This window comes from Triticum aestivum, chromosome 1D (genome assembly GCF_018294505.1).
Source record: "Triticum aestivum cultivar Chinese Spring chromosome 1D, IWGSC CS RefSeq v2.1, whole genome shotgun sequence".
Taxonomy (NCBI): Eukaryota; Viridiplantae; Streptophyta; class Magnoliopsida; order Poales; family Poaceae; genus Triticum; species Triticum aestivum.
In genome coordinates this window covers 412,861,306-412,874,391 of record NC_057796.1, presented here as the reverse complement: position 1 = coordinate 412,874,391, position 13,086 = coordinate 412,861,306, and the positions used below count along the sequence as shown (strand labels likewise).

Below are 13,086 nucleotides of genomic sequence, written 5' to 3'. Positions count from 1 at the left end.
ACCGAGGCGAGTATGTCTGGGTTGAGCGTGAGGCGGCAACTCTTCAGTAACCGATGGTGACCAACACGGCTGGCAAAATCCACAGCCACCATCTCCATGCCTAGGGAATCCACTCTCCATCCCGTAGAAGGCGCCCTTCCTTGATCTTGCCTACCTCATCCCTCAAGAAGAAGAAACTATGGGGCCGATCGAGGTAGAGGTAACCAGGGTGCAAGTTGGATCTTTCGTCAAGGAAAGTGGAGGAAGTCGCCGTTCACCGGAGTGGTAGGGGATGTTCATGAGAATTAGGCCTGGAATGCTGGCACCCTGACAAGAACCCCTTTTACCTAGTACTTGGTGCACAAGTTTTACCCCAAAACATTCACCTAGCCATCCGTTAGGGCAAGGGGAGAAGTGCAAGGCATCCAAAACCTCATCAAGCGCATTCCCTCCATAAGTGAGACAATCCATTTCCTTTTCCCTCCCCTTTGTTTCTTGCTGATGGTCGGTAGAATGGAGTGTGAAAACTTCATCAAGCACTTAGTAGCACGAGGCTACGACCAAGGGTTACGTGGCATGGTCGGTGCTTGCATTTTGAACGTTCTCGTCACCCGCCATTGTTGCGGCATAGGACATCGAACATGCTTGTCCCGACCTTCAATTCGGTCGTTGAGCTACCCCACTCGAATTGGCCACCATCATGGCTCCAGGCAAGCTCGAGCATGTCGAGCGCCTATAGCCTCATCTCTCATTCTTTCTTCACCCAGATCACCTCCAGTTCATCGTGAAGCTTGCTCCACCTCCAATTTTTCACGGCAGAGCCCATTAGCAGGGAACAACCGCGTCATCCACTCTAACATACTCCCTCCATTCACAATTATAAGATGTCCTAGCTTTACAAAAAAAGTTTTAGTGTGTTTGCTCACTCATGTGAGTCCGTATGCGGTCCATATTTATTTTCGAAGAGAATCAACAACCAAAAAAAAAGCACGTGCACCACCACCTCAGCTTCCTTACCTACCCTACCACCACCATCACCAGGATTTGGTTGAGTTCGTCTCCGCGCCGCCGCCGCCATCAATCTCCTCGGTGAGCCCCCGTCCCCGTTCCCTTCCATCCTCCATTTTGTTTGTGCTAGATCTGAGGATACTGCACTGGGTTTGACTTTGACGTCACCGGAGACTCTGTTTGCGTGTTGTATCATGTCGCTGTCGTTAGAGTAAATTGATTTGTAGGTCCGAATCCTACTATTGCTCTGCCGCGCGCCGGCACACTTCGCCGGTCGACATCAGCGGCGTGGCCAGCTTTTGGCCCTCTTCAAGCTCCGGGCTCTGCCGCCGTATGGACGCGCTTGTCCTGTCCGTCCCCAGCCGCCGCTCCTGCTGTAGAGCTCGATGCCTCCGGCTTCATTTCCCTCTCACCGAGCGCAAGAGCCCCACGGGCATTCCGTCGAACATGACGTATGCAGTGGCGCGCGAGTCAAAATCAATGGCAAATAGTAGTAGAGCGCTGGATGTTGGTAACTGCCACTGCAACAACAGATTGGTAATGGAGGTGCTCCAGGGAGAGGACCCAAGCCAATCCCCTCGCCGTAGCATTTTCAAACAGTTCTGGGCGCCATACGACTTCTGGTGAATCACTACTCATGGAAGATTGGGGCCTAGACCTGCATTTTCAAACAAATGAGACCAACCTGAAATAGAAATGAGTTTACTCGCGAATTTTAATATGAAATAGAATCGCAATTTAATACTAATATTTGTGTTTGCAAAAGGTGTTTGATGGTAGGGAATAGATCGAGCTACTTAGTTTATTCAATTATTAGTTCCACAAGTGTCTCTTGTTTCCCCCGTTAAGCAATTAACAGCCTTGGTCTCACACGCTTGTGGTTGTGGCAATAATTCAGTCATTCTGCATCATCGTACATGCGAGTGCTATGTAACAAGCACTAATTATTTGATTTTGTAGGTATATCAAGCCACTCCAGATGGCAACCTATGAGCCCAAGAACATCCTCATAACTGGTGCCGCGGGTTTCATCGCGTCCCACGTGGCAAACCGTCTGGTCAGGAATTACCCCCGCTACAACATCGTCATCCTCGACAGGGTCGACTACTGCTCCAGCCTTAGAAACCTCGACCCTTCCCGTGGATCCCCGAATTTCAAGTTTGTCAGGGGCGACATCGCCAGTGCCGACTTGGTGAACCACCTCCTGGTCACCGAGTCGATCGATACCGTCATGCACTTTGCTGCCCAGACTCACGTCGACAACTCCTTCAGCAGTTCCTTCGAGTTCACCAAAAACAATGTGTACGGCACCCACGTCCTCCTCGAGGCATGCAAGCAGGTTAAGATCAGAAGGTTCATTCATGTCAGCACCGATGAAGTCTACGGAGAAACTGATCTCAATGCTGTTGTTGGTAACCATGAGGAATCTCGGCTGCTTCCGACAAACCCGTATTCGGCTACGAAAGCCGGGGCAGAGATGCTGGTGATGGCCTACGCAAGGTCCTATAATCTTCCGGTGATCACCACGCGAGGTAACAATGTGTATGGGCCAAACCAGTTCCCCGAGAAGCTCGTCCCCAAATTTGCTCTCTTGGCAATGAGAGGCCTGCCACTCCCGGTTTATGGGAATGGCTCGAATGCCAGGAGCTACTTGTACTGTGAGGATGTTGCTGAAGCCTTTGATGTTGTTCTTCACATAGGAGAGGTTGGGCATGTGTATAACATCGCCGCGGCTAAGGAGAGGGGAGTGGTGGATGTGGCCAGGGACATATGTGAGATTCTTGGGGTGGACCCCGAGAAGGCCATCAGGTTCGTGGAGGACAGGCCGTTCAATGACCAGAGGTACTTTGTGGACGGTGAGAAGATGAGGAGGCTGGGGTGGTCGGAGCGCACAACGTGGGAGGAGGGACTGAGGAAGACGGTGGAGTGGTACGCCAGCAATGCTGGTTACTGGGGAGATGTTGGCGTTGCCTTGCGAGGACAGCATCGTAACTGGACGTATGCTGCCTCGTCACCGCCAGCTGATGAAGCAGATGAGGATCCTACGTTGAAAAGCGCAAGATCGAAGTGCAGGGCAATGTTATAAACTTTGCACCCATGCATCCATAGGCACAGGAGGCAACAACACGATTCAAACCTCAAATACGAGTGAGTTTCCTGAGCTACTACTGCCATACTGCCATTGTTTCTTTGATTCCACACAACTGCTACGAGTGCACAGATTTTGCCAAAAGGTTCAGTCTATTTTAATGGAGGCATGCCTTTCTTTTCCTGATGAATTGTGGATGAATCAATGGAGGCAGTCTAATGGTGATTCGCTTACATCTTAAATCTTCATAATTCTTTTACATGGATGAATTACGTATGTATGTGCAATGCCTTTTTCCATCTCCAATTTCTAGTGCATCACCTTGAGTCGTAGAGAAAATCCCCTTTGTATCAGTGAATTACGCTAGTTGGACTCGAGGATATAGCCAAGATTAATTATCTCCAAGATCAGTTGTCAGCCATAGGTGCTGGGAGCTTCTTAATCTAGTTGCGGTACGTAGCCTTTTAAGGCTGGTAATACTTTCAGGTATAGCATGAATTCAATCATTGAAAATCTATACTCCATAGGGGCATCCCCTATCTCGCAATACCTTAGAAAAAAAAAACTACTCCAGATACTATAGACTGGATAGGTTTGTGATGCGTTGGTCAATGAAACCATTAGTCTAAGGCCCTGTTTGGTTCAGCTTTTATCGACGGATTCCGCTGCCGCGCAGCAGAATCTGAACCAAAGGGCGAACCCAGCAGAATCCGATTCCAGAAATCCGCTGCCAAAATCTGAACCAAAAGCGGAAGCAGCCCAGGATGTACTTTTCAAAATCTGATTCCGCTGCGGGCCAAAATCTGAAAAAGTTGTATCAGCTGGTTTGCCAAATGACCTACATCTTTTTCACATCAGATTTTCCACAGCAGAATTTTCACAGCTGCTTTTAGAAATCCACAGCCAAACCAAACAGGGCGCTGAGATTTCAAGAGATGACCTAAGCACCCTGATAGATTTTAATACTGGAGCTCGGTGAGATCGTTGATGATCTCTGGAAGCCCTTCTAGTCAATGACAATATGATAAATTCAGACATTAGAATTTCATAAGGCATTAACCCTACTTCAGAGTGACAAATCCAGATGGGTAAACTCTCTGAGGTAAAGTGATTCGGAGCTTTCTAACTAAGACTGCTGCAATATGATAAATTCAAAAACATGAGCTTGGAAAGGTCACCTAGAGCTTCAACAATTCCATCAGAAGGTTTGAGCTCGGCAAAACCAGAGCAAAACGATTCTTGTGGGAGATGGATTTTGAAAATCCCCTCTCTGGCGACAGGACGGGCGCCGCCGCGATCGGGCCACCTCCCTACCTCCGCCCGCCTACCTTGACGCCGACGGCCTTGGATCTGCGCTCTACCGGCCCCGCGGCGACCTCCCCCGCCTCTGCTCTGCCCCCAACCCCGTTGTCACGCGTCGTCTGGGCGGATATCGCCGAAGAGGTGGACCAGGCAGCCGGACTCACCATCGAGCGCCGGGACGTCGTCCCATCGCCTTTCTCCCGGAAGCAAGTAGCCAGGACTGCCGCGGCAGGTGGCTCAATCTCTAGGGGTGGGGGTTCTGCCGCTCGCGCGCGGTCCAGTCCGAGCTCCGCTCGCACGCCGCCGGAGAGATGGCGCCACCTTGCATGGCAGTAGGCTGCATCGCCCCCGTCCTGGTGGCTGGGGTGTCACCGGACTGCTGATCACGGCCCAGCTCGCTTCTCATGGCATCCTTGCCTTCGGCGTTGCGGCTTTCTGCCGGCGAATCATCGCGTCCTCCACCACTCTTGAGCTGCTCCCCTTCGCTGCTCGTCGGTGGCCTCCAATCGCCATTCCGATCGTTCATCGCCGCCCTTACTCCATCCCGCAGCAACTAGGGCCCGAGGCGCACCCTCGCCGCCCCTACCTTAATTAGCGCCCTCGGCTGCCACCTCAGCTGCGCAGGTTGGGGAAACCGGGAGCAACTAGTTAACGAGCGCTCCTTCGGGAGCCTCGCAACGATCAGCGCCACTTGGCGCGCTCTCAGCCATCCGCCGCCACGTGTCGCGCTCTGGACGCTCCCTCCAGATTTTTTTTATTTTTCCGCACGCGGTTTCGGCTTTTTAAACGGTTTTTTCCCAGGTTTTTTCGATGTTTTGGTTTTCCCCCGGTCTTCCTTAGCGTTTCGACCAAAAAAAATTGAAAATTTTTTTTTGCTCGAAAAACGTGTTTACTTTTTTTTCTTTCTTGAAAAGTCACGTTTTTTCTTCCGTCAGAGGCACGGTTGTGCTTTAGCGAGAGTCATGGTCGTGCCTTTCGGAAACGAAAAAACGTGTTTTCTGTTTTTTTTCTTTCGCAAGAGTCACGGTTTTACTTTCGCGAGAGGCACGGTTGTGCTTTCGTGAGAGTCACGGCCGTGCCTCTCGGAAAGGGAAAAACAAAACGCGTTTTCTGGTTTTTTTTTCGCGAGAGTCACGGTTTTGCTTCCGCGAGAGGCACGGTTGTGCTTTTGCGAGAGTCACGGCCGTGCCTCTCAGAAAGGGGAAAAAATACGCGTTTTCTGTTTTTTTCTTTCGCGAGAGTTACGGTTTTGCTTTTGCCAGAGGCACGGTTGTGCTTTCACGAGAGTCACGGGCGTGCCTCTTTCGGATAGGGAAAAAACGCGTTTTTTGTTTTTTTTTTCTTTCCACGAGAGTCACGGTTTTGCTTCCACGAGAGGTACGGTTGTGATTTCGCGAGAGGCACGGGCGTGCCTCTTTCGAAAAGGGAAAAAACCGTGCTCCCCTTTGGTTTTTTCGTTCGGTTTTTTTGTGAAAAAAAAGTTCATCAAAACCTATCAACATGGATCTAGTTTTGGATATCTCGACGCGAGGAATCCAATGGTGAAAATGGTTTGAGATTTGGATGCACGGTTTAAGAGATAAAACGTTTTGAATAAACGAATCTACGAAAAAAGGGAAAACTCCCAGGTTGCGACAAGTGGCGCGCTGCATGTGCACCACTTGTCGTGACCTGGGAAGATGGAGTGTTCTTTGCAACGAGTACTCCGTAATTAGTGATTTCGGGGGAAACCCTCGCGCCCGTGCTTGCCTCGCGGGGGCTGGGCCGCGCAGCGGTGGGCCGTTGATACCTCCTTTTAGTGATCCAGTAATGGAATGGAAAAATGTATCCCACACCTATTTTCCCATAGGTGATCCTGGGTTATCAAACCCACGAGAGGAAGATTCCCTAAAAGCGATGGTCTCTAGCAAGCTTTTATTAAAGATCAATTCCAGCTTTTGACCGAATCAATCAAGCAACCGGTGATTCAAACACTTATAATAAAAAGAGGTACTCATGTGAGGTATTAATATTTACAACCATGTATTTGTGTTGGGACCAGATATGATCTTAATTTGTGCACTAGAAGTCACCCATCAAGATGTGCTTGTTAGGAACCGAAGTGAGGGATGTGTCCAAATAACATCTTGACCGGCATGATTCATGCATCAAGAATCAATCGTCCTACTACATGCCCTATCCGTCTCGTGAGGTTGTCTCGATAATTAAGATTATGAAATCAGACAAGAGTTGTGGGTGTTTTATGACTACACCTCATGAATTCCCAAGGATTGGATCTGTATTATCGTACTAAACTTTACTGTCACCGGTGTTTTGTATAACACTTGACATTCTCCTTGCTCCTAGCCTCACCGGTGCTCGATCTCCATGCTTCTGGGTACCTGCAGGGATGAAGATCCTGGACAAGACAAGAGACATCTACGGAACAATTTTATTTCACACATACGGGATGTTAATTCAAAGCCCTTCTATTGATCCCCACAATAAATACAGAGGGTTGCAAGGCTTATGCCTCAAACCATACCTTAACGAACTATGCACACATGGAGATCAGATCCCGAGAATAAACATCGAGGAACACATCTTGAAGATTGATTGATTGCAAATATGTCTTACAATGGATGCCTTGTTTGTTGGTGCAATTATTGCCATATTATGTTTTGGAGATTGTTGACAGAAATAGGCGTGGACTGATTTGTTTGCTAGTGCACACAGAGAGAAATAGTCCATGCAGAACCGAAGAAGAATGCCCTCTTTGGTGTCAAGTTCGAGGAACTTCACTGAAAGATATTTGATAAAAAAGAAGATTCGTCATATCTCTCTAGGCCGTTTGACGAGATGATTGATGCAAAGATGTCGACCCCTTAAAATTTATTGCTTGGTGAAGCAATTGATTCGGAGGTCGTCCGAAGAAAATTGACCGAGAAGACCGAAGGCAAGGCGAAGACGTGTAATTTACTTCGCTATTCTTCTTCTCTTTCTTGAGTGTTAGGACCTCCGTACTATTAAGTGGGGTATAGGTTCTCGAAGCTTCGATCCGTTGTGATGCTTATCCCAAACCTATGCAAGACCGAGAGAAATCTCTTTATGCTCTGAATGATTACCTACCAGTAGAAGACGTAGTCCTTCGATGCTGCAGGAGATATCTTTTGGAGTAAAGAGTCAGCATTTCTTGCTCCGCAAGGAATGTTGCCATCATGCTCAAATTCCGAACGTTGGGCTCATGTTGTTCGGCCATTGGCTGACCCACATGTTCATTTTGGTCATTTCCCTTCAGGGAAGGTTGCGGTTATAAATAGCTACCCGCTCCAACGTTGTCCATCGGCTGCTCCGCTTAAGATTTCTGAGAAGATTGATTGAGAATCCCATCTTCGAGTGATTTGAGTTTAAAATTCACCAAGAGAAAACCAAGAACCAAAACTTAGACAGTGGTTGAGCATCACAGTAGTTCTGAGTTAGAGTTATTGTACCTATTACTCTTGAGAGTTGCACACTCCCTAGACGGATAGGTGTCGGCTCGAGTGTTGAAGAGTTGTTGTCTTCACTGAGCAAGATCTTCAGCAACCAAGAGTGATTGTGGTTTGCAAAGGAAGTCTGTCGAAGGTTTGGAGATCGTCGATAAGCATCTACCACGAGTGAAATCAATTGAAGTCTGATCAGCTCCTAGTTGAAGGAGAATAGGACAGAGAGAGCTTTGCTCATGTGTTCAATCACAAGTCCTTCCAACCAGACGTAGTCCTTTGGCTGAAGGACAAACTGGTCTACCAAATACACTTGTCGCCATCGAGCACCACTGATTATTTCTTTTCACTAAGCATTTCATTGAGGAATTGTCTTTCGTGCTCTGCGATGATCTTGTATTTGCTTATGATTTGATCATTTATCCTTCTTGTGTAAACTATATCTCTCTTATCCTTCGAGCAATATTCTAGTTCTTTCACCTTTGCTTGCATTTACCTTGTTGTTTGCATATAGATTCCTCTCATGCTACTACAATTGCTAGCGTGTTGCATTACCATCGTGATAGTCAAGACCGTTATCTACTATACTTGAACTATTATTGCTTCCTATATCGAAGGTTTTGTTCCTCAGTAGGATACCTACTTAAGTTTCTTCTCGTTCAAGTTTATTCCACTTTTGTGTTTAGGATAGATGCAAAACATTCAAAAGAATTTTTGAATGTCCCATTCACCCCCCCCCCCTCTAGTCGATGTACTCTCGGTCCCTACAATTAGTATCAGAGCTGGTTCTCCATGACTCTGTCTATTGAAGGTCTAACAACCTTGGAGTTTTGAGCATGTCGTTCGCAAGTAGATCCTCGCACTCTGAAATGTTTCCCATCTTTGATGAAAATGACTATGTCTATTGGCAAGGAAGAATGAGAATCAGACTTCAAGCTATCAGTACTGAGCTATGGCAGATTGTGGAGAATGTATACACAATTCAACATCCAAAGACATCTACTCCCCAGGACGAAGTTAACATACGCTTGGCTGCACAAGCAAAAGATATCATATGCGACAGCCTGTCAAGAGGAATATTCATTCGGTTCAGAGATATTGAAACTGCTAAGCAACTCTGAGATGCCATCAAAAATGTCCATGAAGGAATAATCCTTCGAACAGAATCCCACACTGATATGCTTCGTGTCATGTTTGCCAACTTCAGAAGTCTTCGAAAGGAAAGTGTCATGGAACTCACTGACCGATTGACATATATTGTTGAGAGGCTTCATCAAGGAGGAGTTACAGATATCACTGATAGAGATGTTGTCAATAAACTGATCAACGCTCTTGATGTTTCCTTTGACCCAATCGTCACTGCAATCAAGCAAAGACTGGACTTTGAAGATCTCCACTATGTTGAGGTCATGGCACTATTAACAATTCACGAAGAAAATGTGGAGCTGGAAAACAGCCAATTTGATACTTCTTCAGAAAGCAAAGGAGAAATTCTTTCATATTATGGCAGCTCTCAAGATGAAGAAGATATTGAGAATCAACACTCAATCACAAGGGAACTTGAAATGCTCACAGCAAGACTGGATAACCTACGAAGGCACAATCTAATTCTATCAAACGATGGTGAATAAGAATCATCCAAGTCCTCAAAACGATTTCCTTAGAAATGAAGTGTTTCAAGTGCAAACAATATGGTCACTTTATAGATGACTGCCCTAGCTGGGATACGAGCCGAAAACCAAGAAATAGATGACTTTCCCTTCACTGTTCAGGATTCTCTCGTATGAACCGTCACACTAATCTCCAGATGAATGATGAATCTTCTTCTCGTCTTCCAGGAGACCAGTCACTAACACACGAAGAGGAATCATTGAATCTAACATGAGGAGAATGTCACAACTGGATATCACTTGTGTCGGGATGACAATGGACTCGGAAGATGGACCATCATAGTCTGAATCATATACCAAAAGGTTCTACAAAGGTATGGATGGAGTAAATGCCCTCATAGCTCTTGAATCTTCAGAATATTATTCCGAGACATATTCAGATGATCATGCATCAAGTGATGACGAACCTTCACCTCCATGCCTCATGGCAAAAAATTCAAAGGAACAGGTATCATCTAAACATCGGGGATCTGAAAATGAATTCTCCTCGAACAATCTTGGTTATGCTAAACTAGTTAAATTGCTAAGTCTCAACAAGATGAACTTGAAAAACTCAAGAAAAGTCTAAGGAAATCCAAAGGATTACCGAAGGATTACTGTCGAAGAGATGGAGAAAAATCAAGAGTTGTCCGAAGAGCATGAAGCTCTTTCTTCAATCGTTGATGATATTTTTAATCGATATAATTCTCTAGCAGTTGACTTCGAGAGTTTATCAGATGAACTCCTTAACAGGAATCAAGAACTCGAGTCAAGGGTCTTATAACTTGCTTGAGAAAGAAAAGGCTTCTCTCTTCGCCGAGCAATCTGAAAAGCTTCCTGATGATTTTGTGCGTCCTTGCTTGAAATGCTTAGAGCGAAGTAATGCTGACGCCACTGCTGAAACATCTACTGCTCTCATCGAGAATATTGCAACTAATACGAACGATGTCGCTAACTCCTCCTCCGGGGAAATTGTTGCTATCACTGATGAAAATTTTAGGTTGAGAAAGCTTCTTGAGACTGGAGTGCTAAAAAGTCTCAAAGGACATCAAACCTTGTGTGATGTTCTCAAGAAGTCGATACTTCACAAAAATCCAAGAAAGGAAGGCTTGGCTTTTGAAAGAAAACTCAATGTCGATGGAATGTACTGGACTCCCGATTAATATCCATAGACTAGCTGGGTTCGTGCCTCAGACAAAACACTCGAACCAGCACGTCTATCTGGATATGACTGTCTCATCCCTGTTGTTTCTGACGAGTCGGATGACTCCAACTACAAATTGTTTAAACAACAGAATGGCCAGGTGTTCGGTCGCTATATTGGGACTAACTACAGGTCTGGATCACCAAAGAAGCAAATTTGGGTAAAGAAATCTTCTGTCGAGATCTTATGAATGGTCTCTAGGCTAACCATGTAGGATAAGCATTCTGAGTACAATGAAGTTATTCATTCAAGTGGGAACAAGCATAATCTTCGTCAGAGGGAATACATGCATATTTCTTCAAACCATTACACCCATGTCTCAGGAAACAACTTCAATGCTTACTCATATGATTACTCTTGCAGTGAACAGATAAGCTACAAAGGACATCGAACAAAAACTGCCTCTATTCGATTGAAACAGACAAGGTCCCCGCACCCCACACAAGTGTGGGTCGTGAAATCTAATTAATTCTCTTGTAGGAATCTTCTCGGAGCTGCTTGCTCTTCTCAGTTCTGAGAAGCTACTTCTTGGTGCTGCGTGTCTTCTTTTATGTTCTTTCGTCTTTCTGTTTGTCGTGGTTTGTGTTTTGTCCTATCAACAACTCACTCATAGCTTTTGCTTTTGTGTTATCTGTCATTTGGCTGAGTGTTTTGTTTCGGACCTTGTTTCCCCTCTCTTCTAAGTCTATGTTGTCTGTCACAAGTATGCAATTTGACATGAGGATATTTCTCTCCAACATCATTGGTTGTGAAAGAAATAGACTTCGAACTTTATCTATTTTTGGTCTTGACCCTTCTCAAACCCTTCGGTGAACTGTTGCACTTCCCAATATTTGCGCAGATAACCTTCGCCACGTGCCCACGATCTTATCTGTGTCAATCATGTCCGTTGAATGTGGAACATCCTGCATCTCTGGGCCATGGATTTCAAAGAGGTGGGTTAGCACTCTGGCAATAAATACCCCTCTCCTTTCATCTCCCTCCTTTAGTGCGCCTGTTTTTTCCTCAAACCCTTGTTCCACCTCTGACCAAGCCCGAGCTCGAAGCAACTCCGGCGAGTAGCTCTGTTGTGGAACTCCGATCGAATCTCGTCGCTGCTGATCCCGCCGATGCGGTAATCCTCCTCCCTGCGATGTCGTAGTTGATTCTTGTGTCCAAGATAGGGTGCTTGAATCTGGAACTGCCTCTTTCTATTTCTCCGCTCATAGAGCAGTTCTTACCAGCACCATTTTTCTGTGATTTTAGTCACGTTAATAGATCTTTAGGAATCACTAGGATTTACCGTGTATGGTTTGTAGTTGTTTTTCCTCGTATCGGTCCCTTTGATCTAGGGTTCCTCCACAGTTCGTGCAAGATTAGATAGTTTTCCTTCTGCCCATGTTCTCCGCAAAAATAACCGTGGTCAGAATGAAATCTATTGATGAGATCTTCATTCATTGTTCTAGTTTTCCCTTCATTCCTTTCAAAATGTGTTTCTTGTCAAAATCGCTCTGTGCATGCTTGTGACCCTGCATATTTTTCCCTCACATCTCTTCTATTTCACAGGTGTCATAAGTTCCAGTTCGGAGGAGCACACAGTGTCTGAAAGTGATTTGCCTCAGTATTCTATCAAGTCTAAAAGATTTCGCATGACTGGTGGAGGAAAATCTTCGGAACCACCTGATACGTCTCCAACGTATCTATAATTTTTGATTGTTTCATGCTATTATATTATCAATCTTGGATGTTTTATATGCATTTATATGCTATTTTATATGATTTTTGGGACTAACCTATTAACCCAGAGCCCAGTGCCAGTTTCTGTTTTTTCCTTGTTTTTGAGTATCGCAGAAAAGGAAAACCAAACAAAGTCCAATTGACCTGAAATTTCACGAAGATTGTTTTTGGACCAGAAGAAGCCCACGGAGTATCGGAGATGGGCCAGAAGAGTCCCGAGGCACCCACGAGGGTGGGGGCGCGCCCTACCCCCTGGGCGCGCCCCCTACCTCGTGGCCGCCTCGGAGACCCCCCTGACTTGTTCCCGACGCCAACACCTCTTATATATACCCAAACTTCCAGAACATAACCTAGATGGGGAGTTCCGCCGCCGCAAGCCTCTGTAGCCACCAAAAACCAATCGGGACCCTGTTCTGGCACCCTGCCGGAGGGAGGATCCATCACCGGTGGCCATCCATCATCCCGGCGCTATCCATGACGAGGAGGGAGTAGTTCACCCTCGGGGCTGAGGGTATGTACCAGTAGCTATGTGTTTGATCTCTCTCTCTCGTGTTCTTGATTCGGCACGATCTTGATGTATCGCGAGCTTTGCTATTATAGTTGGATCTTATGATGTTTCTCCCCCTCTACTCTCTTGTAATAGATTGAGTTTTCCCTTTGAAGTTATCTTATCGGATT

General features: G+C 46.1%; 1 protein-coding gene across 1 annotated transcript; it reads left to right on the top strand.

Moving 5' to 3' along the window:
- The first annotated feature begins 963 nt into the window (after window positions 1-963).
- LOC123171894 (trifunctional UDP-glucose 4,6-dehydratase/UDP-4-keto-6-deoxy-D-glucose 3,5-epimerase/UDP-4-keto-L-rhamnose-reductase RHM1) lies at window positions 964-3,259 on the top strand. Its single transcript, XM_044589062.1, has 2 exons — window positions 964-1,068; window positions 1,948-3,259. Exon 2 carries the CDS (start codon window positions 1,967-1,969, stop codon window positions 3,071-3,073), a length of 1,107 nt encoding a protein of 368 aa, XP_044444997.1. The 5' UTR covers window positions 964-1,068; window positions 1,948-1,966; the 3' UTR covers window positions 3,074-3,259.
- The last annotated feature ends 9,827 nt before the right edge of the window (window positions 3,260-13,086 follow it).

Bases quoted from the DNA above. Each gene is read 5' to 3' on its own strand.
- LOC123171894 (XM_044589062.1), top strand. From the start codon at position 1,967: ATGGCAACCTATGAGCCCAAGAACATCCTCATAACTGGTGCCGCGGGT.